Here is a 25,926-nt window from a genome sequence, read left to right as displayed (position 1 = left end):
GATGTTATGAGTAAAATGGTGGACAGTGGTGAACTCACAGACAGTGGACGATGGTACGTCCCTCTCCACACTCCCTCTGCCAGTTGTGGACCTGGGCCAGGAGGCTGAGGAAAGCCTTCTTAGAGTCTGGGACGTCACGGTATGGAGACCAGCGCAGGAACTGGAAATGACGAACCACCAGCTGACCTTCCTGGAGCTGGATGAGCGGGGGGCAAAGAGAGACAGGGAGGACAACGATAAGGTTGTGTTAGATCCCAAATAACAGACTTGTCAAGCCCTTGATAGGAACACGCACAACACAACACATCACAGCACACTATCCACACCTTTCAGACATGTATAGCATCCTCGACTGGACACCTCTAACCCAGAAGGACACTGGTAGAAATGGCAAAGACCTGCCATCATCTCCCTTGGGGCCAAGGCTCATATCACTCCAGTCTCTGGTATAGTAGTGTAATGGTCTAGTGTTTATAATAATAATAATCATATAATTTGGTGGGTGCTTATATTTGTCCCAGGGAAGAACGACTGCCCCCTCTCAATGAAGCCACAGAATTTCACATTTCAAACCAGAATTTCAGACCATGGTACTGCAGGCATTGTTTGCAGAAAACAGGATCCCGCCTTATAGTGAATGGAAAAATGGCAATCTTTGTGATCAAGCTTTGTGTAAATAAAAACATGTTTTGAATACAATCATGGTACCAATCATTGCTTCGAATACACCTGATGTATTTCCTTGAACCAATTATGTTAAAATCGCACACAGAAGAAGGTACAAGGATAATTTAGTTGCTAATGGCAGCCTGCAATACCCCGGTTGGCTTTCAACTTGAGATACTCAATGACAGGGGGTAGCACTGAGCTAGCCTGCAACGTCCCTTCATGCAGTAGCTCAAACTGCTCATGTTATGTCTCCATGGGGCGCATCTTAACTGACTTCATTTGGCTTCAATGCACTATTGAGTCTTCACATAGGAATACATGGTGTCACGTGATCGATGTCTTTCTCCATACTTATATAAAGTCATTGACTTGTCCTACGTTAACACGCATTTGTGAATTCTTCATGTATTTTTGCATATTCCAACTCCCTCGGAATTTCTTCGAGTGGGATAACGGTCAGGGTCAGCCATTATCAACAGCAACCCTGGAGCAATTTGGGTTAAGTGCACATCAACCGATTATTCACCCGGTCTGTTACTGGTCCAACGCTCTAACCGCTAGGCTCCCTGCCACCCTTAAATGTCTTTTTCTACTGTGATATAGAATACCTTGCTGGGAAATTGTGCATCATCCTCCCTCCCTGTTCCTGTTGTTGGACAGTTCTGATTGGTAAGATCAGTGGGATCCTGTGAAAAGGCAGTGGCGTTCGTTTGACAGCTGCCTCCCCCTCCTCCCCCGTCCGTGGGGGAGACTGGGGGTGACACTGAGGGGGACAGGGCTCTGACAGAGGTGACAGCGGAATGACATGAGGGTGAGGCAGGGGGAGGCTCTAAGGAGAGGCAAGGAGAGGGACTAGGGACGCTAATACCTGAAAGGTGGTGAGGAGGGGGAGGTAGGGAGATAGAGGCAGGGAGGCTAGATGACAGGGGGTGAGAAGGGGGAGGTAGGGAGACAGAGGCAGGGAGGCTAGCTGAAAAGGGGGTGGGGGGAGGTAGGGAGACAGAGGCAGGGAGGCTAGCTGACAAGAGGGGTTGTTTTTCTAGAGGCTGCTAGACGAGCACCTGGTGTTGAAAGATGGATGTTACTGTAGGTCATAGGGAGGTGTTGGGAAGTGCCTGTCTGATCAACGCTGGGGGACTAAGCTAGTCACAATCACAAAGACAACACGTCGTCAACGGCTAGGAGAGAGGCACACAGCTACAGTAATACAGCACACACAGACATAGACACACACACACACGCATACACACTCACACACGCACACATTCCAAAAGAAAAGACCACAACGCCACATCTACAATGATTTTACAGGCATTGAAAAGGCTGATAATTTGATAATTTCATCATTACACTGTCAAAAAATACATTTTAGGTCATTGACAGTAATTGTAAAGTGTACAGTGACTAATGCATGCCTCATCTCCCATGTTCAGTAGACAGACTATGAAAGGATAAAAGGGGCCATTAGGCTCTCTACTAAATACGCATGAAGAGACTATGGAAAAATAGGTTTTCAAGAACTTCACAAAATTAAAGAGATATGACTAAACTGTCAGACTTTCTGTGTGAGTCAGCAGGTTGATTTTCAACTGTAGTCTCTTAACTTATCAGAGCGCAAAAAGGGACTTTGACAGCCAGTCTATCATTGACCACGACCTACCCGCATGATGTTCTGAACCCGGAACAGACGAATTATGACGTCATCATCAGCCATCATGGACAGAAGCTCCACTGTCATTGGTCCAAACTGCTGCAGCCCAGGCTCTGGCCAGTACTGTAGACACGGCTGAGAGAGAGAGAGAGAGAGAGAGAGAGAGAGAGAGAGAGAGAGAGAGAGAGAGAGAGAGAGAGAGAGAGAGAGAGCGAGAGAGAGCGAGAGAGAGCGAGAGAGAGCGAGAGAGAGCGAGAGAGAGCGAGAGAGAGAGAGAGAGAGAGAGCGAGAGAGAGAGAGAGAGAGAGAGCGAGAGAGAGAGAGAGAGCGAGAGAGAGCGAGAGAGAGCGAGAGAGAGAGAGAGAGAGCGAGAGAGAGAGAGAGAGAGAGAGAGAGAGAGAGAGAGAGAGAGAGAGAGAAAATAGGAAGAGAAAGAAGGAAGATAACAGGTGATTAGTGGACTATGGAGGTGGAGGAGTGAAATCAAATCATTGTGTCACAGAGCAGGACGGCTGAAGTCAATAACAAGACACCTGAGGATCGACAAGACAGACATTTAGCCAGATCCACAATTATCCAACCCATAGCAACACTGTTAATTGCATGAGCAGAAAACACCATCACTGAGTACAATCAATCCCATAACACTGCACGCACGCAAACGCACACGCACACACACACACACACACACACACACACACACACACACACACACACACACACACACACACACACAGTTTAACAGTGTTTCACATCTTTTGAATAATTCATCACTCTAAATCATTAACATTAGCCCATTATAAATGAATGCAGTGTGGTCAGGGGGGGGGGAACTCGGCGGTGCCTGGTAGAGATACACATGGAGTCAATCAGGGATTGGTGCACAGAGCACACAGACTGGGCCAAGGTCTTTAGTCAATACAGGTCACAGCTGCTTCAAAGACTCATCAGCCGAAGGGAGGAATGGAGGGATGGAGACACTGGGGAGTGTAGTGTTAAATTGCTAACAGTGATAGCTGTGGCAGCGAGGGGGACAGAGAAGGGAGCAGGAAGGGAAGGAGGAATAGAGGGAGGGAGGGAGGGAGGGATGGAAACACGGAGGAGTGTAGTGTTAACATGCTAACAGTGTTAGCTGTGACAGCGAGGGGGACAGAGAGGGGAGGGATGGAGACACGGGGGAATGTAGTGTTAACATGCTAACAGTGTTAGATGTGACAGGAAGGGGGAGGGAAGGGGAAGGTAGGGGGGCGGCAGAAGGCCCAGGGGAGGAACAAGGTAGCGATAATGTCCTGTCACGTTGACAGGGAGGTATTAACGAGGTGACAGGGGCAAAGGGAGAGATACATATTTATACACAGAGACAGGTAGCACAAATGACTGGGGTACACTGTTAATCCACTGGTAGAGAGAGAAAGGGAAGGAGGGAGCGGTGGATGAGAAAGAAAGAAGACAGAGGAGATGGGGGGGAAAGGGAGAGAGAGAGAGGGAGAGAGAGAGAGAGAGAGAGTGGGGGAAAAGAGAGCAATTAAGACATGGCAGAGAAGGATAGCAGGACAGAGACGATACAGGGAGGGAGAACAAGAGAAGAGAAGAGTAAGGAGAAAGAAAGAGAGGAGAGAAATGATCAAAAAAGGAGAGAGAGTTGAGGAGAAAGAGCGAGAGGGAATGACAGAAGGAGTGAGAGTAGACAAGAGAGAGACAGCTAGTTATAAATGAGAGCAATGGTGTAAACATTAGCCAACCCAGCACCATGACACAGTGACAAGTGAAAGATAAGAAGGCCACAGACAAACCCACACATGAGTAAACACACAGGTGACGTGCTAGATGAGGGAGAGATGGGGTGAGAACAGAATGATATGGATGTGGTAATGCCCTGACAAGCAGGCTAAAAATGTATCATCCTATAAATTAATCTACACAAAGGCTATAAATCAGGTTGCTATTACTTTTACCTTTTAGTCATTTAGAGGACATTCTTATCCAGAGCAACTTACAGTTAGTGCAATCAGCTTTAGATAGCTATGACATGGGATTGGTCAGAGTACAGCTTTGACCAATCGAGTATGAGGATGAGCGATTTGACCGGTACCTGATAGCCACAGGGCTCAGTCAGTCAGTCAGTCAGTCAGTATCATCAATTCCCTCCCCCCTTCCTTCCTCCGTCCTCAGCCCCTCACCTCCCCTCTTCTCACCCAGGCAGAGTTGGACTGGTTGATCTGGTTGAGCATCACCACTGAGGTACATCCATAGTCATAGACCAGCCTCCAGAAGTCTGCCGTGGTTCCCGGTAACGGGTGTGGCGTTACCACGAAGGCGGCGGGCCGGTGAAAGCTGTCGGTGAGAGCAGCGTTGATGTAGCTGTTCCCTTCGGCAACGCCCTCGGTGGTAACCAGGAAGGCCAGGGCGCGGTCGGGAGGCAGGACATCCATGCTACGGTTCTTCTCGCGGTTCCTAGGCAACAGGGACACGCTGCACTCCTCCACGTCCAGGTGAGGGGTCACAGAGTTCAACGTCTGGAGAGAGGGAGGAAGGGATGGAGAGAGAGGGTGAGATGAAGGAGCACAGACAAGGTAGAAGAGGATGATGGAGACAGACAGAGACAGGGCGACAGTGATAAACAGAGAGAGACAGAGAGAGACAGTAACAAACGGAGAGAGAGTGAGAGAGAGAAAGAGAGAGAGAGCGAGAGAGAGACAGACAACTGTCTAATCATCATCTGGCTAAAACTTTCATACACATTTAGCATCAGTCAAAAACTATGAAGGGGCTTAAAAGATAAAAACACATTTAATTGCAAACCACATCCATTATAAATAAGCACATTATGAAGCTTTGGGAATTGAAATTGGAGGGGAAATTAAACAGTTTTTTTAACTTGCTGTGCATTGTGTTGAATAATAACTCCCTATTAAATTTGACTGTATGAATGGTGCATTATAATTATTACTAACTTACATTGCATCAGGATTACATCTTGCAGATACAGTATGTGTTTAAATTATAATCTGAAATTAAATGTCACCCTATTCCCTATTTAGTGTACTACTTTTGACCAGGGGCAATAGGACTCTGGTCAAAACTAGTGCATTGTACAGGGAATAGTGTGCCATTTGGGATGCATTGTAAATGTCTGATTTCAGTGTGGATATTTCATTGGACTATAATAACCATCATGAATGTATTCAATAGCCTGGTCTGAAAGAGATAAGTAGCTGTAATTATGCATGGTAAAGGTCACTAATGATTTGTGTCAATAAAATGGAAAAGGAGGACAATCCATCTAGTCAGATGAACTAAAGTCATCTCATACAGAAATAGGAATTACAGTAATATACAGAAATATGCCATTTACAATCTCAGACTGCTGCAATAGACCATGAATACAGCTAAGGCCATGGTACTATACTGTGCCATGACTAGTGTTTTGGTGAGAGTTAGTGGATCTAAGTTTGCACCATTAATATAGTACCAGTAAGAGAATAACATCATTATTATGTGAAATGTGTTCCACTGTTAGAATAAACATCAACTCCAACCATTTTCTTTACAAATCATATCGAGGACATCAAGACGTAATGGGAAAGAAGTCAAAATCCAGGTGTTATCTAGTCAGATAGTTTCTGGATGCTAAAACAAAACGTCCTACTAGTCTTACCTGGAACTCCTCCCGTAGCTGGGAGGTGTTGCTCTGTGAGTCAACCCTCAGCATCTCCTTATAAGTCAGAGCAAACTCAATAACTGGTATAGCTGTCTCTCCACACAGACAGGCCTCCAGAATGGCATCGTGGATGAACACATACTGCTCCTGAGAGAGGGAGGAAGGTAAGGGGGGGGGGGGAGGAAGGTAGAGACAAGACAGTGAGATTGAGAAACTAACAAGAAACGTCTATTATCTTGTTTTGATAATAGAACCATAATTGCTAGCGGTTTGGGGGGGAGTGTAACATTGGGCTTTGATTACTGTTGTTAATGACGACTAATTGTTAGAAATGTCAACATTCATCACATCGCTATGCCCACACACAAACGTTGTTTTGCTAACCGTTAACAATCTAAAAAATGGGAAAGGAGAGGGTGTTAGAACATACATCAAAAGAGCCAGAATCCCAAATGCCCAGCCCAGATATATATAGCCTAAATATTAGTCTGTTCAATGCCATTAGTTAGTACATTTGTTTTGACATCTTGGAGTACAAAGAATATCAGTGACCTGAATTGAAAAAGCATTAATGAGGATGCATATTTTATTTGATCATCACATCAAAAATAGTTTTTCTTGATTGAATCTAATTATAGCTGTATTAGACTGGTAAACAGGTTTCAAAGTGAGGTTTGAAAACGGCAACATCAGTAAGATTTGAAGACAAAACAACAGTATAGACACATTCAGCAGGCATGGAAAGGGAGTCTACATCATAATCTACCTCGGTTGATCCCTGATATTTCAATGAATTCTTGATGAATTCCTAGTTGATATAACAAAATTCTGTTTTTATTTTATAATTTATTTGCAACAAAGAAAACAACTGAAAGACAATACAGATAAAAACAAATAAAAATAAAAAGAACATAGTGTGCAGGTATGGTTGGAAGCCCAATGTCACGCCCTGACCTTAGAGATCCTTTTTATGTCTCTATTTTGGTTGGTCAGGGCGTGAGTTTGGGCGGGCATTCTATGTCTGGTGTTCTATGTTGTCCTTGTTTTGTATTTCTATGTGTTTGGCCTGGTATGGTTCCCAATCAGAGGCAGCTGTCTATCGTTGTCTCTGATTGAGAACCATACTTAGGTAGCCTGTTCCCACCTGTGTTTGTGGGTGGTTATTTTCTGTTTAGTGTTTGTTGCACCTTTCAGAACTGTTCGTTGGTCGTTTTGTTGTTTTTGTTCACGTGTTCATCTTTATTAAAAGTATTATGGATACGTACCACGCTGCACTTTGGTCCTCCTCTCCTTCTCCCGACGACAATCGTTACAGAACCACCCACCAACAAAGGACCAAGCAGCGTGGAAGGATGGACTACTGGACATGGGAGGAAATATTGGACGGCAAGGGACCCTGGGCACAGCCGGGGGAGTATCGCCGTCCGAAAGAGGAGCTGGAGGCAGCTAGAGCGGAGCGGCGACACTATGAGGAATTGGCTCGAGGTAACGGGCACGAGAGGCAGCCCCAGAATTATTTGGGGGGGGGCCGGGAACACGGGGTGATTGGCGGACTCAGGTAGGAGACCTTAGCCAACTCCCCGTGCTTACCGTGGCAAGAGAGTGACTGGGCAGGCACCGTGTTATGCGGTGAAGCGCACGGTGTCCCCAGTGCGCACGCATAGCCCATGGCACGAAGCCTCCTGTGATGATCCATGGCACGACGCCTCCAGTGATGATCCATGGCACGAAGCCTCCAGTGATGATCCATGGCACGAAGCCTCCAGTGAGGATCCATGGAACGAAGCCTCCAGTGAGGATCCATGGAACGAAGCCTCCCGTGAGGATCCATGGCACGAAGCCTCCAGTGAGGATCCATGGCACGAAACCTCCAGTGAGGAGTTATGGCACAAGGCCCCCAACGAAGGACGTCAGTCCGGAGCCTCCAGCGACGCCCTCTAGTCCGGAGCCTCCAGCGACGCCCTCTAGTCCGGAGCCTCCAGCGACGGGCTTCAGTCAGGAGCAGCCAGAATCTCCCTCCTGTCCGGAGCAGCCAGAGTCTCCCTCCTGTCCGGAGCAGCCAGAGTCTCCCTCCTGTCCGGAGCAGCCAGAGTCTCCCTCCTGTCCGGAGCAGCCAGAGTCTCCCTCCTGTCCGGAGCAGCCAGAGTCTCCCTCCTGTCCGGAGCAGCCAGAGGCTCCCTCCTGTCCGGAGCAGCAAGAGGCTCCCTCCTGTCCGGAAACAGCCAGAGTCTCCCTCCTGTCCGGAGCAGCCAGTCTCCCTCCTGTCCGGAGCAGCCAGAGTCTCCCTCCTGTCCGGAGCAGCCAGAGTCTCCCTCCTGTCCGGAGCAGCCAGAGTCTCCCTCCTGTCTGGGGCCCGCTGCGAGGGTCCCCGGTCCGGGGTCGGCGGTAAGGGTCCCCGCTCCAGTGGCGTCACCTAAGTGGGCCAAGACTAAGGTGGAGCGGGGTCCACGTCCCGCACCAGAGCCGCCACCGCGGTGAAATGCCCACCCAGACCCTCACCTATAGGTTCAGCTGTCTATCGTTGTCTCTGATTGAGAACCATACTTAGGTAGCCTGTTCCCACCTGTGTTTGTGGGTGGTTATTTTCTGTTTAGTGTTTGTTGCACCTTTCAGAACTGTTCGTTGGTCGTTTTGTTGTTTTTGTTCGCGTGTTCATCTTTATTAAAAGTATTATGGATACGTACCACGCTGCACTTTGGTCCTCCTCTCCTTCTCCCGACGACAATCGTTACACCCAAGTGCTTATATGGAAACCACACCACAAAAAAACGACATACAATGTAATACATAAGTAAAAAAAATAAAATAAAGTTGGTTTGAACAAAAATACATTTATCAGTAATCACAAAAAAATAAATGTGTTTAAATGTGTGTGTGCATGTGTGCAGGTGTGCATGTGAGTGTGTGACAGTTTGGCTATGGAGGAGATTATTGAGTAGTTTGGTTCATCAGACTGACCCCCAGTTTTCGCTTGAAGTTATTGAGGGATGATGATGTTTTGGAAATGTGAAGACAAGAACTCCAGAGTATGGTACCTCTATATCTGATAGAGAATTGACTATGTGAGGTGCAGCAGTGGGGGGGGGTGAAGGTTAACGCAGTGTCTTGTGTTATATAGGTGGATTTCAGAATTAACCTGGACGAATCCATTGAAGGGTTTAGGTAAACTTTCTGGAAGGTATGAGCATTTGTAGATAAAAGTGCATCATTGGCGTACATTAATGTCGTACATTTTTATTTATTTTCATTTTACATGTATTTAACTAGGCAAGTCAGTTAAGAACAAATTCTTATTTACGACGGCCTACCCAGGCCAAACCCGGACGACACTGGGCCAATTGTGCACCGCCCTATGGGACTCCCAATCACAGTTGGATGTGATACAGCCTGGATGGAGCCAGGTAAATAGAAGAGGTGGCTAGTCTTGCAAATTTATTTTGTACGATGAGTCATTTCTGTAGGTAGGAGACAAATGTACTGGTCCAGACAATATTAGAGTAAATTATATATGGGTAAATTAAACAATAGTATAGAGTTTGGTATATTATACCATATACTATATACTATAGTATAGAACTATAGTATATTGCAAAGATGGCGCCGAAGAACATGGCTGGCGTTTTACATTCTCCCAACCAATTGTGCTATTTTGTTATATTTTTTGCATTTTGTGTAACTTATTTTTTAACTTATTGTGTACATAATGTTGCTGCAACTGTCTCCTATGACAAAAAATAACTTCTGGACATCAGAAAAGTGATTAATTACCGCGGACTGGAAGAACCCTTTTCCTTTAAAGAGTCCGAAGAGAAGGATATCCTGCTTTCACTGGAACAGGCCCAGATCCACGCCTTTTGCATGAAGAAAAGACGCCGGAAAAGAGGCCTCAGATCGGGCACCCTTCTGAGAATCCAGAGCCGAGCGAGTAAACTCCCATTGCCTTCCATTCATCTTGCTAACGCGCAATCATTAGAAAATAAAATTGATGACCTACTATTAAGATTATCCTACCAACGGGACATTAAAAACTGTAACATCTTATCTTTCACCGAGATGTGGCTGAATGAAGATACGGGTGATATAGAGCTAGCGGGATTTTCCATGCACCGGCAGAACAGAGATGCTACCTCTGGTAAGACGAGGGGTGGGGTGTCTTTTTGTCAATAACAGCTGGTGCGCAATGTCTAATATTAAAGAAGTCTCGAGGTATTGCTCACCTGAGGTAGAGTACCTTATGATAAGCTGTCGACCACACTATCTACCAAGAGAGTTCTCATCTGTATTATTCATAGCCGTCTATTTACCACCACAAAGCGAAGCTGGCACTAAGACCGCTCTCAACCAACTCTATAAGGCCATAAGCAAAGAAGAAGATGCTCACCCAGAAGCGGCCACATAGTGGCCAGGGACTTTAATGCAGGTAAACTTAAATCAGTTTTACCAAATTTTAACCAGCATGTCACATGTGCAACCCGAGGAAAAAAAATCCAGACCACCTTTACTCCACACACAGAGATGGATTCAAAGCTCTCCCACGCCCTCCATTTGGCAAATCTGACCATAATTCTATTCTCCTGATTGCTGCATACAAGCAAAAACTAAAACAGGAAGAACCAGTGACTCACTCAATACGGAAATGGTCAGATGACACGGATGCTACACTACAGGACTGTTTTGCTAGCACAGACTGGAATATGTTCCGGGATTCATCCAATGGCATTGAGGAATACACCACCTCAGTCATCGGCTTCATCAATAAGTGCATCGATGACATCATCCCCACAGTGACTGTACGTACATATCCCAACCAGAAGCCATGGATTACAGGCAACATCCTCATCGAGCTTAAAGCTAAAGCAGCCGCTTTCAAGGAGCAGGAGACTAATCCGGACACTTATAAGAAATCCCGCTATGTCCTCAGACGAACCATCAAACAAGCAAAGCGTCAATACAGGATTAAGATTGAATCCTACTACACCGGCTCTGACGCTCGACAGATGTGGCAGGGCTTGAAAACTATTACGGACTACAAAGGGAAACCCAGACTCCTGTATTCCCTGTTCACCCACAAGTGCGTGGTCAAACACGACTCCAACACCATCATTAAGTTTGCTGACGACACAACAGTGGTAGGCCTGATCACCGACAACGATGAGACGGCCTATAGGGAGGAGGTCAGAGAACTGGCAGTGTGGTGCCAGGACAACAACCTCTCCCTCAATGTGAGCAAGACAAAGGAGCTGATCGTGGACTACAGGAAAAGGCGGGCCAAACAGGCCTCCATTGACATCGACAAGGCTGTAGTGGAGCGGGTCGAGAGTTTCGAGTTCCTTGGTGTCCACATCACCAACGAACTATCATGGTCCAAACATACCAAGACAGAAGAGGGCACGACAGAGGGCACAACAACACCTTTTGTCCCTCAGGAGAATGAAAAGATTTGGCATGGGTCCCCAGATCCTCAAAAGGTTCTACAGCTGCACCATCGAGAGCATCTTGACCGGTTGCATCACCGCCTGGTATGGCAACTGCTCGGCATCTGACCGTAAGGCGCTACAGAGGGTAGTGCGAACAGCCCAGTACATCATTGGGGCCAAGCTTCCTGCCATCCAGGACCTTCATAATAGGCGGTGTCAGATGAAAGCCCATACAATTGTCGGAGACTCCATTCACCCAATTTATAGACTGTTTTCTCTGCTACTGCACGGCAAGTGGTACCGGAGCGGACCAAAAGGCTCCTCAACAGCTTCTACCCCCAAGCCATGACTGCTGAACAATTCATAAAATCTCCACGAGACAATTTACATTGCTACCCCCTCCCTTTTGTAAACTGCTGTTCGCTCTTTGTTTGTTACCTATGCATAGTCACTTCGCCCCGACCTCCATGTACAGATTACCTCAACTAGCCTGTACCCCCGCACACTAACTCGGTACCGGTGCCCCCTGTATATAGCATCGTTATTGTTATTGTGTTACTTTTTATTTTAGTCTACTTGGTAAATACTTTCTTCTTCTTGAACTTCATTGTTGGTTAAGGGCTTGTAAGTAAGCATTTCAGGGTAAAGTCTACACTTGTTGTTTTCGGTGCGTGTGACAAAGTTTGATTTGATTTGATTTCAGTTAGGAAACCTGATGAACCAAACCACACATTTTTCTGATGATATCTACAGATTTCATCACTTTGCTACAGGCAAGTTGAATATGATCTTTCCAGGATAACTTTTCATCAATTAGAACTCTGAGGAATCTAGTGGATGTGACTTGTTCCATTTCATTCCCACCAATTGAGATTCTGTCTTTTTTTTTTACAATATTTCTTATTCTTACTAGTGAATACAATTAAGTTGGATTTAGATAATTTGTTTATCTGGTACCATTCAGAAAAATTGGCCATGCCTGAGATGACTTCATTAATTAGGGAGTCAAAATTCTGGTGTGATAAAATCAAGTTGGTATCATCAGCAAAGAGAAGGGGAAGTACGGTAGAAGACACAGCAGCAAGGCCATTGTTATAGATTAGGAATAACAAAGGTCCAATTATCAAACCCTGTAACACACCACAGGATATCTTGGCCCTGGTAGATGCACAGCCGTCTGCATAAACACAATGTTCTCTACCATAATCATAACTATATAACGAATTAAAGAAAGATATAACTATATAACCAATTAAAGAAACGTCCTCTCACTATCAACTGCGTTTATTTTCAGCAAACTTAACGTGTAAATATTTGTATGAACATAAGATTCAACAACTGAGACATAAACTGAACAAGTTCCTCAGAAATGGAATAATGTGTCCCTGAACAAAGGGGGAGTCAAAATCAAAAGTAACAGTCAGTATCTGGTGTGGCTACCATCAATCAATCAATCAATTTTATTTTATATAGCCCTTCGTACATCAGCTAATATCTCGAAGTGCTGTACAGACACCCAGCCTAAAAAACAAACAGCCCTTTTTCAGCTGCATTAAGTACTGCAGTGCATCTCCTCCTCATGGACTGCACCAGATTTGCCAGTTTTTGCTGTGAGATGTTACCCCACTCTTCCACCGAGGCACCTGCAAGTTCCCAGACATTTCTGGGGGGGAATGGCTCTAGCCCTCACCCTCCGATCCAAAAGGTCCCAGACGTGCTCAATGGGATTGAGATCCGGGCTCTTCGCTGGCCATGGCAGAACACTGACATTCCTGTCTTGCAGGAAATCACGCACAGAACGAGCAGTATGGCTGGTGGCATTGTCATGCTGGAGGGTCATGTCAGGATGAGCCTGCAGGAAGGGTTCCACATGAGGGAGGAGGATGTCTTCCCTGTAACACACAGCGTTGAGATTGCCTGCAATGACAACAAGCTCAGTCAGATGATGATGTGACACACCGCCCCAGACCATGACGGACCCTCCACATCCAAATCGATCCTGCTCCAAAGTACAGGCCTCGGTGTAACACTCATTCCTTCAACAATAAACGCAAATCCAACCATCACCCCTGGTGAGACAAAACCGTGACTTGTCAGTGAAGAGCCCTTTTTGCTAGTCCTGTCTGGTCCAGCGACGGTGGGTTTGTGCCCATAGGCAACGTTGTTGCCGGTGATGTCTGGTGAGGACCTGCCTTACAACAGGCCTACAAGCCCTCAGTCCAGCCTCTCACAGCCTATTGCGGACAGTCTGAGCACTGATGGAGGGATTGTGCGTTCCTGGTGTAACTCGGGCAGTTGTTGTTGCCATCCTGTACCTGTCCCGCAGGTGTGATGTTCGGATGTACCGATCCTGTGCAGGTCTTGTTACACGTGGTCTGCTACTGTGAGGACGATCAGCTGTCCATCGTGTCTCCCTGTAACAGTGTCTCCCTGTAGCATTGTCTCACATTACGGACATTGAAATGAATTGCCCTGGCCACATCTGCATGCCTCCTTGCAGCATGCCTAAGGCACATTCACGCAGATGAGCAGGGACGCTGGGCATCTTTCTTTTGGTGTTTTCCAGAGTCAGTAGAAAGGCCTCTTTAGTGTCCTAAGTTTTCATAACCGTGACCTTAATTGCCTACCGTCTGTAAGCTGTTAGTGTCTTAACGACCGTTCCACAGGTCCATGTTCATTAATTGTTTATGATTAATTTAATAAGCATGGGAAACAGTGTTTAAACGCTTTACAATGAAGATCTGTGAAGTTATTTGGATTTTTACAAGTTGTCTTTGAAAGACAGGGTCCTGAAAAAGGGCTGTTTGTTTTTTTGCTGAGTTTATATATATACAATCATGAAAACTGTAATAATGCAATTTAGAAAGTCATATTTCATGATCAACCCTGTCAAACGCTTTGGATAAATCTAAAAAGATGACAAAAGCGTATTCATTGTTGTTCAGGGCTGCAAAGACTTTATCTACCAGTTGCAAAAGAGCCATCCATATCTGTGGATGTCACGTTCCTGACCGGTTTTCTGTTATTTTGTATGTGTTTGACGGTCAGGGCGTGAGTTTGGGTGGGTAGTCTATGTTTTGTGTTTCTATGTTGGTGAATGGGTACCTGATATGGTTCTCAATTAGAGGCAGGTGGTTTTCATCTCCTCTGATTGAGAATCATATTAAGGTAGGTGGTGTCACATTGTTTGTTTGTGGGTGGATGTCTCCTGTGTCTGTGTCAGTGTATGTTACGCCACACGGGACTGTTTCGGTTTGTTTGTTCGTTCGGTTTTTGTGTAGTCTGTTTTTCCTGTTCGTGCGTTCTTCGTGGTTCATGTAAGTTCTTACGTTCAGGTCAGTCTACGTGTTTTGTTGTTTTGTTTCTATTCAAGTGTTCGTTGTGTTTTCGGTTTTGTTTAAATAAATATTATGTCTTATCACGACGCTGCGTTTTGGTTCAATCCCTGCTCCTCCTCTTCGGATGAAGAGGAGGAGGAACACCGTTACAGTGGAGTTGTTTTAACGAAATGCATATTGGTTCTTATGTAGAATACAGTGTTGATTTAAATGTTTCAACATTCTCTTACACACCAATTTTTCTAGGATTTTTGAAAAACATGGTAGTACAGATATTGTATGGCTCGTATGTATAGTTTCTAAACTATCTGGAATAACATTGGACATTTTCAAATATTTAGGAACAATACCAGTTTGCATTGATTTGGTGAATATATACGTTAGAGGCTCAGTAATCGAGGAAGACACTGATTTCACCAGGCACCAAACTCAGCATGACCTACTGCTGATATCTTTAAGTTACCAATTAGCTCCATCACATCAGGAGGCTCAAACTGAAGCAGAGAAGGGAAATGTCCCTTATTGTAATCCAAGGGATTTCCTTCAGTTTTCTCTATTTTCTTTGACAGAGGAACTCACATTCACAAAAAGTTATTCAATTTACATGAAATAACATCAGGATCACTATAGGTCTTATTTCCAACGATAGAATAGTTGTAGATGCCTTTTTTGTATTCAACATTTGATAGATGATTTTTGAAGTTCACTTTATATTATTTAAGGATTCTTGGAATTTGTTAGAATAAAATATCGTCCGGGTTAGGGAGGGTTTGGCCGGTAGGGATATCCTTGTCTCATCGCGCACTAGCGACTCCTGTGGTGGGCCGGGCGCAGTGCACGCTGACCAGGTCGCTAGGTGTACAGTGTTTCCTCCGACACATTGGTGCGGCTGGCTTCCGGGTTGGATGCGCGCGTGTTAAGAAGCAGTGTGGCTTGGTTGGGTTGTGTTTCGGAGGACACATGGCTCTCAACCTTCGTCTCTCCCGAGTCCGTACGGGAGTTGTAGCGATGAAACAAGACAGTAACTACTAACAATTGGATACCACGAAATTGGGGAGAAAAAGGGGCAAAAAAATAACAATCTTACAATCTCACAATCTTAAATAAACATGCCCCATTCAAAAAAAAATTGAACCAGGAACTGATACAGTGGGGCAAAAAAGTATTTAGTCCCAAAAAGTATTTTTGCCCCACTGTATAGCCTGTGGTTCACTCCAGACCTGACTGACCTTGACCAGCAAAAAAACATCCTGTGGCGTACGGTATCAGCATCAAATAGCCCTCGTGATATGCAACTTTTCAGGGAAGTTAGGAAAGCAAAGGCTAGCTTTTTCAAACAGAAATTTGCATCATGCAGCACAAACTCCAAAATGTTCTGGGACACTGTAAAGTCCATAGAGAATAAGAGCACCTCCTCCCAGCTGCCCCTTGCACTGAGGCTAGAAAACACTGTCACCACCGATAAATCTACAATAATTGAGAATTTCAAGAAGCATTTTTCTACGGCTGGCCATTCTTTCCACCTGGCCACTGGTCAACAGTCCTGCACCCCCCACAGCAACTTGCCCAAGCCTCCCCATTTCTCCTTCACCCAAATCCAGATAGCTGATGTTCTGAAAGAGCTGCAAAATCTGGACCCCTACAAATCAGCAGGGCTACACAATCTGGACCCTCTCTGTCTAGAATTATCAGCCGAAATTGTTGCAACCCCTATTACTAGCCTGTTCCACCTCTCTTTCGTATCGTCTGAGATCCCCAAAGATTGGAAAGCTGCCACGGTCATCCCCCTCTTCAAAGGGGGAGACACTCTAGACCCAAACTATTACAGACCTATATCTATCCTACCCTGCCTTTCTAAGGTCTTCGAAAGCCAAGTTAACAAACAGATCACCGACCATTTCAAATCTCACCTTACCTTCTCCGCTATGCAATCTGGTTTCCGAGCTGGTCGTGGGTGCACCTCAGCCACGCTCATGGTCCTAAACGATATCATAACCGCCTGGTTCACCAACTACTTCTCAGACAGAGTTCAGTGTGTCAAATCGGAGTGCCTGTTGTCCGGACCTCTGGCAGTCTCTATGGGGGTGCCACATGGTTCAATTCTCGGGCCGACTCTCTTCTCTGTATACATCAATGATGTCACTCTTGCTGCTGGTGAGTCTCTGATCCACCTCTACGCAGACGACACCATTCTGTATACATCTGACCCATCTTTGGACACTGTGTTAACTAACCTCCAGACGAGCTTCAATGCCATACAACTCTCCTTCCGTGGCCTCCAACTGCTCTTAAATGTAAGTAAAACTAAATGCATGCTCTTCAACCGATCGCTGCCCGCACCCGCTGCCCGTCCAGCATCACTACTCTGGACGATTCTGACTTAGAATATGTGGACAACTACAAATACTTAGGGGTCTGGTTAGACTGTAAACTCTCCTTCCAGACTCACATTAAGCATCTCCAATCCAAAATTAAATCTAGAATCGGCTTCCTATTTCGCAACGAAGCATCCTTCACTCATGCTGCCAAACATACCCTCGTAAAACTGACTATCCTGCCGATCCTTGACTTCGGCGATGTCATTTACAAAATAGCCTCCAACACTCTACTCAGCAAATTGGATGCAGTCAATCACAGTTCCATCCGTTTTGTCAACAAAGCCCCATATACTACCCACCACTGCAACCTGTATGCTCCTGTAGGCTGGCCCTCGCTTCATATTCGTCGCTAAACCCACTGGCTCCAGGTCATCTATAAGTCTTTGCTAGGTAAAGCCCCACCTTATCTCAGCTCACTGGTCACCATAGCAGCACCCACTCAAAGCCAATTCCTCCTTTGGCCGCCTTTCCTTCCAGTTCTCTGCTGCCAATGACTGGAAAGAACTGCAAAAATCACTGAAGCTGGAGACCCATATCTCCCTCACTAACTTTAAGCACCAGCTGTCAGAGCAGCTCACAGATCACTGTACCTGTACATAGCCCATTTGTAAATAGCCCATCCGACTCCCTCATCCCCATACTGTGATTTATTGTTTTGCTCCTTTGCACCCCAGTATCTCTACTTGCACATTCATCTTCTGCACATCTATCACTCCAGTGTTTAATTGCTCAATTGTAATTATTTCGCCACTATGGCCTATTTATTGCCTTACCTCCCTTATTTACATTTACATTTACATTTAAGTCATTTAGCAGACGCTCTTATCCAGAGCGACTTACAAATTGGTGCATTCACCTTATGATATCCAGTGGAACAACCTTATTTGCACACACTCTATATAGACTTTTTTTCTCTATTGTGTTATTGACTGTATGTTTTTTTATTCCATGTGTAACTCTGTGTTGGTGTTTGTGTCGCACTGCTTTGCTTTATCTTGGCCAGGTCGCCGTTGTAAATGAGAACGTGTTCTCAACTAGCCAACCTGGTTAAATAAAGGTGAAATAATTTTTTTAAAATAAATTATTAATCCAAGGTTGATGCAAGAATATAAATTAAATTACCAACGTCAGAATTGGGCGGCCGATAGATGCATTCAATTACCACTTTTTTACCACAAAAAAAATGAACAGGAGGACATTTCTATGAAAAGAGATTCAACATCAATGTTATCAGATGTAAGTGCGAGGTCCTCTATATAGTATACCATATGCTGCGGGGGAGGTCAACTCTCCTCCTTGGGAGAGATTATGTATGCATGGTTATGCTCCAACCCTGTGCTAACATACCTGAAACTAATCATGGTCATCAGATAATACGTGTGTTAGATTAGGGTTGGAGGGAAAGCCTGCAGGAGAAGTTTTGGGCATCCCTGATATACAGATTATATTCTTACCTCTGTCTGTATCATGTTGATGCGTCTGGAGCAGAGGGTCTTGACACAGTTGTAGATGTCCACCACTCCCTCACACTCTGCCATATCCAGCATGACATCCAGTACGATGTAGCAGCCTGTTCTGCCTGCTCCCATACTAACACGGAGGAGAGAGGTCAGGGGTTAGGAGTTGGAGGTTAGAGGTCATATCCAGCATGACGTAGCACTAACACACAGAGATGTCAGGGGATAGAGGTCAACAAGGTCAAAGAGGTGAGGGTATAAGCTCAGGAGCGAGAGACCATCTATAGGCTAAGCTACACCAAAAATGATAAGTATAAAATAAAGAGCAACACTGCATCACTCAGAGACAGGATGTGATGTAAGATGGTTTGTTACCTGCAGTGGACAACCACGGGCCCAGCGTCGGGGGGTGTGGAAGCCTTGACCCGTCGTAGGAAGGCCAGCAGGCCTGTGGCGTGATAGGGAACACCATGCTCTGGCCAGGAGGTGAAGTGGAACTGGCACACCTCATGTTTGGCTGGGTAGCCCCTCTGGAGAGGAAAATACAGAAGGTCCAATGAAAATCATTATCAGCAAACAGACACCTACAGTTGGCACAGTAGGACATTTATTTAGACATCTCTATTCAAACATGCATATTAAAATGATTCATTATTTGTTAAGATATCAATGCCTCTATAAAGGCTGTGTGAACAAAGAGGAAACAAAACACTCTCAAATTGGATGTGATCCCAGGGGCCAATACATATCCAAACAATTTATTATTTGTTAGATAAAAGGACATCGACTATTCGCTCACCCGCTCCATAGCAAAGGTGCGGACGGTGTACTCAGCCAGTGTTTCCGTTTTCAGCAGTGTGATCTTGATGTCTCCATAGAGTTCACTGTCCTCGGGCCAGTACTTACAGCATTTCATCTGAACACACACAGAACATTGGGACTTTAATCAGGGTCAACAGTCAGTTACAGATTAAGCTGGCTTAACTCTAAACCAATGTTCAAGAGAAAAATCAATACAATACAGTAGCCCATGACAATCATCTATATTTCCTGTTTACATCTAGAAAAGGTGCAAGACATAATGGTTGTAATCTGGCTGTCATTTCAACCAGTTTTGCCCACTGGGTTGTAGACTTATTATACAAAGCTAGTTCATTCCGCTGGTAGTTCTTATATTGTCCTATGCAAAGAGTGAGCCCGCAAAGGCACAGAAAGATAATCCTACCCTGCCCACTTCCACCAGTTTAGTGATCATGACAATACTGAAGCAGTTCTCCTGCCACACCATCCTCCAGAAGTCATAGATCATCTCCTGCTTGGGACCTGAGGGGGAAGAGAGGAGGATGAGGAGGAGGTGGAGGGGGAGTAGGAGGAGGACGAGGAGAGGACAAGGAGAGAAAGGGTAGGCGATGGATGACAGGAGGAAAGACAGAAAGAGGTGGAGTAGGAGCATAAAAGGAAGGGATAGAGGGAGGAGAAATGGGATCATAAATCAGTAGAAATAGCAGGGATAACCATCAGGGTCGGGCTGGTAGAAACCATGCTAGAGACGAAGGTAACAGTGTGTCATTTTATGAACCATGGCTCTCCACTCCTCTCTTTCCTCTCTCTGCTCTCCTAGCGTCTGCTGGTAGAATTTAATTCCAATACGCTCACAAATCCACAGCTGTTGTGCAAACAACAAACGCCATCACTGTCTTCTTTCTCCGGCGAGGAGCGACACAAATCTCAGCTCCTCGGCACGCATTGGCAGTTTCATTGATTGCATTATACGGTGAGCTTGATGATATCACACGCCTCTATGTCATACTATAGATAATGTAAGGGTGAACAAATACCTTTAACGATAAACATACCCATCCATACAGTATATCATACCTCTGGTGGGTATCTGATTATTTTACGTTCATAAATGACATATTATTTGTGTTGAGAGCTAATGTTAGGGTGTATCATGGCTTTTGATGATGAAAACACTCATTCATTCCAACCTTTGTTATCTCTGCACGCACAATGCATTCATTCAATCTGTTTCCAGGGGCCTACTATGGTGCTGTAGTTAGCATAGATAAGACCGTTGTCAAGGAGAAGGTCATTCTTGATCACTCATGTTCAGTTATCATAGCTATTTTGCATTCGCTTTGTTTCCCGCTTTGTTTCCCGCTTTGTTCCACCCCCCTCTCTCATTCGCTTTGTCTCTTATAAATAAGCCATATGATCAAATACAACCAAGGCGGTTGTTGTTTCTGCAGTGCTTTTCACAGTTTGCCTGAACATGAAGCCTTCACAGTGGATCCTACTTGAGATGCCGAGCACCTCGCCCCCACGTAGTGTCTACTGTATTATTAATATGACGACATGTTGTTTAATTTCCAGCAGCACTCCTCACTGAGGGCCAGAGGGCCCGGGCTGTCAGAGGAGTGATAGATAACGGTGCATCCTCCCAGGGCACATCTGTATGCTCAGCGTAATGTTGCTGTGTGGACATAGGGCTTCAGAGCAAGACTCCTCCACTACCTCCTCCACCTCATCCTTGGACACCAGTTTCGCTCCAGGCACCTGCCTACACACACACCTATACATACAGACTGAATTTAAAATTGATTAAATTGAGATTGTGTGTCACTGATCTACACAAAATAAGCCATAATGTCAAAGTGAAATTTTGTTTGTAGCAACATTTTTAAATTAGGTTTCATAAAAAATGTTAATGCTGAAATGTCTTGAGTCAATAAGTATTCAACCCCTTTGTTATGGCAAGCCTAATTACCTTCAGGAGGAAAAATGTGCATAACAAATCGCATAATAAGTTGCATGTACTCATTCTGTGTTAAATAATAGCGGTTAACATGATTTTTGAATGACTACCCCATCTCCGTACCCCACACATACAATTATCTGTAAGGTCCCTCAATTGAGTAGTGAATTTCAAGCACAGATTCAAAGACCAGGGATGTTCTTCAATGCCTTGCAAAGGGCAGCAGCGAATGGTAGATGTGTAAAAATAAAAAAAGCAGGTGCTAAATATGTGTCCCTATTCAGGAAAATAGGCATATGTCGCAGGTCACGACTTCACAGGAGAGCCGTTTGAACGTAAAAAAATATGATTTTTTATCTAAATGCATTTTCTTTGGCAGAAATGCCTTCTTGATCATGTGAACTTTCATGTGCCTTAAAACAAACTTGTATGCCATCTGTAAATATGAATAAATTGTTAAATTATGAGCCTTGTTGGTTAAGCCACAGAAAAAGTGAGCAACCTTCCCACTAGCCATGATTGGCTGAGATAATGAGTGGGCTGAATATTTCGAGAGAGGAGTTCGGATTGGTCTGCCATAGAAGCTCATCAGTCTGTGTTGGTAATCCTGTCGAATGCGGCTTTAAAAAAAATGTGATGTGTAGTGAAACTGCATAAGTGTGGCTCTCCACTTTCTGGAGGATCAAGTTTTGAAATCAGTGGAATTAGAGTATGATAGCTAAAGAGATGGAGGAAACACCTGTCTCCAGATTACATCTTCAAACTAAGGGCAACCGTGGCATGGCATTCCTGTCAGGGAGACACGTCCATGCACAATGATGTATACAGGTAAGATAGTGTAGCGTTAGCTATCTACATTTTCAGATATTACGGGCTCTCTAATTTTGACAGAAAGTGGTTTCATTTCAAGCTAAAGTGCTATTTCAAGCTAAAGTTAGCTAGCTAGCTAACGTTAGCTGCCTGGCTCCCTAGCTGATGTTATCATTCATTTCCCAGAGCCGTTTGCTGTTCTAGTTAGCTTACATTGAACATGGTTGGTTAGCTCCCAGCACTGTGGCATTGTAGGCACAGTTGATTGTTGGCTGGCTCGTTAGCTAACATTATGTGACATGTGTGAACTTACACTTACCTAGGTAAACAAGGTACCTAGCTAGCTAACGTAAACTCACGTAAACTCGTACATTGCCTTGGTCCATACAATTGCCCTTATTTTAGCGCCCCAAAAACGTAATACTTCCAGATCAACTGTAATGTCAATACCATTGTAAAGCACAATTTCTCCCCTTTCCAACAGAATCAATTACATGATCTAAACGCTGCCCGTTTCTGCATAATTCAAGCAGGCAATGAGCCCCGTCGGGTCTTTTTAAAAATGGCGGGCGGGGAAGCGAAACTAATGCGTGATAGTGAGAAGGACAGATGTCGTGTGGGAAAATACTTATCACCTTATTGCCTCTAAAATGTAAATAAAACACTATAAAGAGTTTATATAATGTGTCATTACATACCTATTTGGAGGTTTGTGTCGACATTGAATCGGGTTTTTAGGGCGATGCTAAAGTGATCTTAGAAGTAAACAGCGGCTTTGAGAATGATGATTGCATGCAACGATGACGCAAAAAATGACTAGGTATCCCCCCCTACCCCCGTCACTGTCCATTTCTTGTTTTTAAATGATGAGAGAAGTGCTACACCTGGTGGAGAGAGATTGTAAGACAGAAATAGTTGCTTTATGCATGCTGTACGTTATGCGTGGGGATCCGTTTTTTCAACTTTTCTCCAATACTATAGAGCCATTACCATGTCGATCAACGCTTGAATAGAAACCTAGTTCACAGCCCCGATTTTGAAGTCAACACAGTCGCTACAGTCCCATTAGTTTTCTTTGTAGCCTCGTTTGAATGTTGCGGTTGCACACATTTGTACAGAATGGGGTGAGTTTACGTTATATGTCTTAAGCTAAAGTGTACTGTTAGCTAGCTAGCTAACGTTAGCTGGCTGGCTCCCTAGCTGACATTATTATTTGTTTCCCAGAGCCGGGTGCTGTTCTAGTTAGAGTCTAATGTTAGCTCGCTAACATTGAACATGGTTGGTTAGCTCCCAGCACTGTGGCATTGTTGGCACTGTTCATTGTTTAACTAGCTGGCTCGTTAGCTAACGTTACGTGACGTGTGTGCAACACCCGTTGAATATGGCCGGTGTCAGTAAACATCTGCAAAAAAGCGTAATGAAATTATTGCCAGCAGAGCTGTTTAGGCTGTTTTCATGCTAACCAGAGGTAAACAAATCATCGGCCAGAGCGTCAGGTGCGCGCTTCGAGAGCGAAACGAGATGGGTGGGGCTAAAGCTTAGGGTGAGGGTGTAAACTATGCTGAATGGGTGTAGACAAAGGCGAGCTCTTCACTAGATTGCAAAACATTCAAAGGCGATTTTCAAAAAAGTGAGTTTAGAAGTTGATCAACTTTTTCAAAGCAGAATTACATTACCATTGTTCCTCAAATGCAGTGTATGATATACCATTTTGTAGCTCTGAGTCTCTACTTTTATCTAATGTAAAAAACACAATTTCAAATTTTGCTACATCCAGGTGGTGAGTCACATATTCCTTTAAGCATGGTGAAGTTATTATTAATTACACTTTGGATGGTGTATCAATACACCCAGTCACCAGAAAGATACAGGCATCCTTCATAACTCAGTTGCCGGAGAGGAAGGAAACTGCTCAGGGATTTCACCATGAGGCCAATGGTGATTTTAAAGAGTGTAATGGTTGCGATATGATCAACAACATTGTAATTTCTCCACAATACTAACCTAAATGACAGCGTGAAAAGAAGGAAGCCTGTAGAGAATAAAAAATATTACAAAACATGCATCCTGTTTGCAACAAGGCAAAGAAATTAACTTTTGTCATGAATACAAAGTGGTATTTGTTTGGCACAAATCCAACACAACACATCACTGCATACCACTCTTTATATATACTGAACAAAGATATACAGTTCATATAAGGAAATCAGTCAATTTAAATAAGTTCATAAGCCACTAATCTATGAATTTCACATGACTGGGATAACAAATATGTATCTGTTGGTCACAGATACCTTAAAAAAATAGAGGTGTGGATCAGAAAACCAGTCAGTATCTGATGTGACCACCCTTTGCCTCATGCAGCGAAACACATCTCCTTCGCATAGAGTTAATCAGGCTGTTGATTGTGACCTGTGGAATGTTGTCTCCCTCCCTTTCATTAGCTGTGCGAAGTTGCTGGATATTGGCGGGAAATGGAACATGCGGTTGTACAGGTCGATCCAGAGCATTCCAGAGCATTCCAACCATGCTCAATGGGTGACATGTCTGGTGAGTATACAGGCCATGGAAGAACTGGGACATTTTCAGCTTTCAGGTGATGGCTGTGGATGAATGGCACGATAAGGGGCCTCAGGATCTCATCACGGAATCTACATGCATTCAAATTGCCAACAATAAAATGCAATTGTGTTTGTTGTCCGTAGCTTATGCCTGCCTGCCCATACCATAACCCCACCACCACCATGGGCCACTCTGTCACAAAGTTGTCATCAGCAAACAGTTCGCCCACACAACGACATTTGCCCACTGAAGTCGGTTGCGACGTCGAACTGCAGTCAGGTCAAGACCCTGGTGAGGACAACGAGCACGCAGATGATATTCCCTGAGACGGTTTCTGACGGTTTGTGCAGAAATTCTTTGGTTGTGCAAACCCAGTTTCATTAGCTGTCCGGGTGGCTGGTCTCAGACGATCACGCAGGTGAAGAAGCTGGATATGGAGGTACTGGGCTGGCTTCGTTACACGTGGTCTGCGGTTGTGAGGCTGGTTGGACATGCTGCCAAATTCGCTAAAACAAACAGAGGCGGCTTATGGTAAAGAAAGGTACATTAAATTCTTTGGCAACTGCTCTGGTGGACATTCCTGCAGTCATTATGCCAATTGCATGCTTCCTCAAAACTTGAGATATCTGTGGCATTGTGTTGTGTGACAAACCTGCACATTTTAGAGTGGCCTTTTATTGTCCCCAGTACAAGGTGCACCTGTGTAATGATTATGCTGTTTAATCAGCTTCTTGATTTGCCACAACTGTGGATGGGTTATCTTGGCAAAGGAGAAATGCTCACTAACAGGGATGTAAACACATTTCTGTACAAAATTTGAGAGAAATAATATTTTTGTGCGTATGGAACATTTCTGGGATATTTTATTTCAGCTCATGAAACATGGGACCAACACTTTACATTTGCACTTATGTTTTTGTTCAGTATATTTTCAAGCATGGTGATGGCTGCATCATGTTTGGGTATGCTTGTCATCGGCAAGGACTAGGGAGGTTTGAATACAGCTATAAGCACAGGCAAAATCCTTGAGGAGAACCTGGTTCAGTCTGCTTCCAACAGACACTGAGAGACGAACTCACCTTTCAGCAGGACAATAACCTAAAACACAAGGCCAATTCAACACTGTAGTTGCTTACCAAGACGACATTGAATGTTCCTGAGAGGCCTAGTTACAGTTGTGACTTAAATCGGTTGAAAATCTACGGCAAGACTTGAAAATGTCTGT

General features: G+C 44.6%; 1 protein-coding gene across 7 annotated transcripts in view; it reads right to left on the bottom strand.

The window, feature by feature from the left end:
• Positions 1 to 25,926, bottom strand: part of LOC139558427 (receptor-type tyrosine-protein phosphatase U-like) — a 291,923-nt gene that overhangs the window by 5,530 nt on the left and 260,467 nt on the right. For 4 of the 7 annotated variants that reach the window (XM_071373548.1, XM_071373551.1, XM_071373553.1 and 1 more), the window contains 8 exons: positions 19,797 to 19,894; positions 19,371 to 19,487; positions 18,947 to 19,101; positions 18,569 to 18,704; positions 5,979 to 6,128; positions 4,501 to 4,836; positions 2,330 to 2,455; positions 39 to 196 (listed from right to left, as the gene is read on the bottom strand). In XM_071373548.1, coding sequence (XP_071229649.1) covers positions 39 to 196; positions 2,330 to 2,455; positions 4,501 to 4,836; positions 5,979 to 6,128; positions 18,569 to 18,704; positions 18,947 to 19,101; positions 19,371 to 19,487; positions 19,797 to 19,894 — 1,276 coding nt within the window. The remainder of the gene's footprint in view (positions 1 to 38; positions 197 to 2,329; positions 2,456 to 4,500; positions 4,837 to 5,978; positions 6,129 to 18,568; positions 18,705 to 18,946; positions 19,102 to 19,370; positions 19,488 to 19,796; positions 19,895 to 25,926) is intronic. The other 3 variants (XM_071373550.1, XM_071373554.1, XM_071373555.1) reach the window with 1 other exon arrangement.

The sequence above is a fragment of the Salvelinus alpinus genome, chromosome 29, assembly GCF_045679555.1.
Source record: "Salvelinus alpinus chromosome 29, SLU_Salpinus.1, whole genome shotgun sequence".
Lineage (NCBI taxonomy): Eukaryota > Metazoa > Chordata > Actinopteri > Salmoniformes > Salmonidae > Salvelinus > Salvelinus alpinus.
The sequence above is the reverse complement of the archived record's forward strand: the minus strand, read 5'-3'. Positions and strand labels throughout refer to the sequence as shown.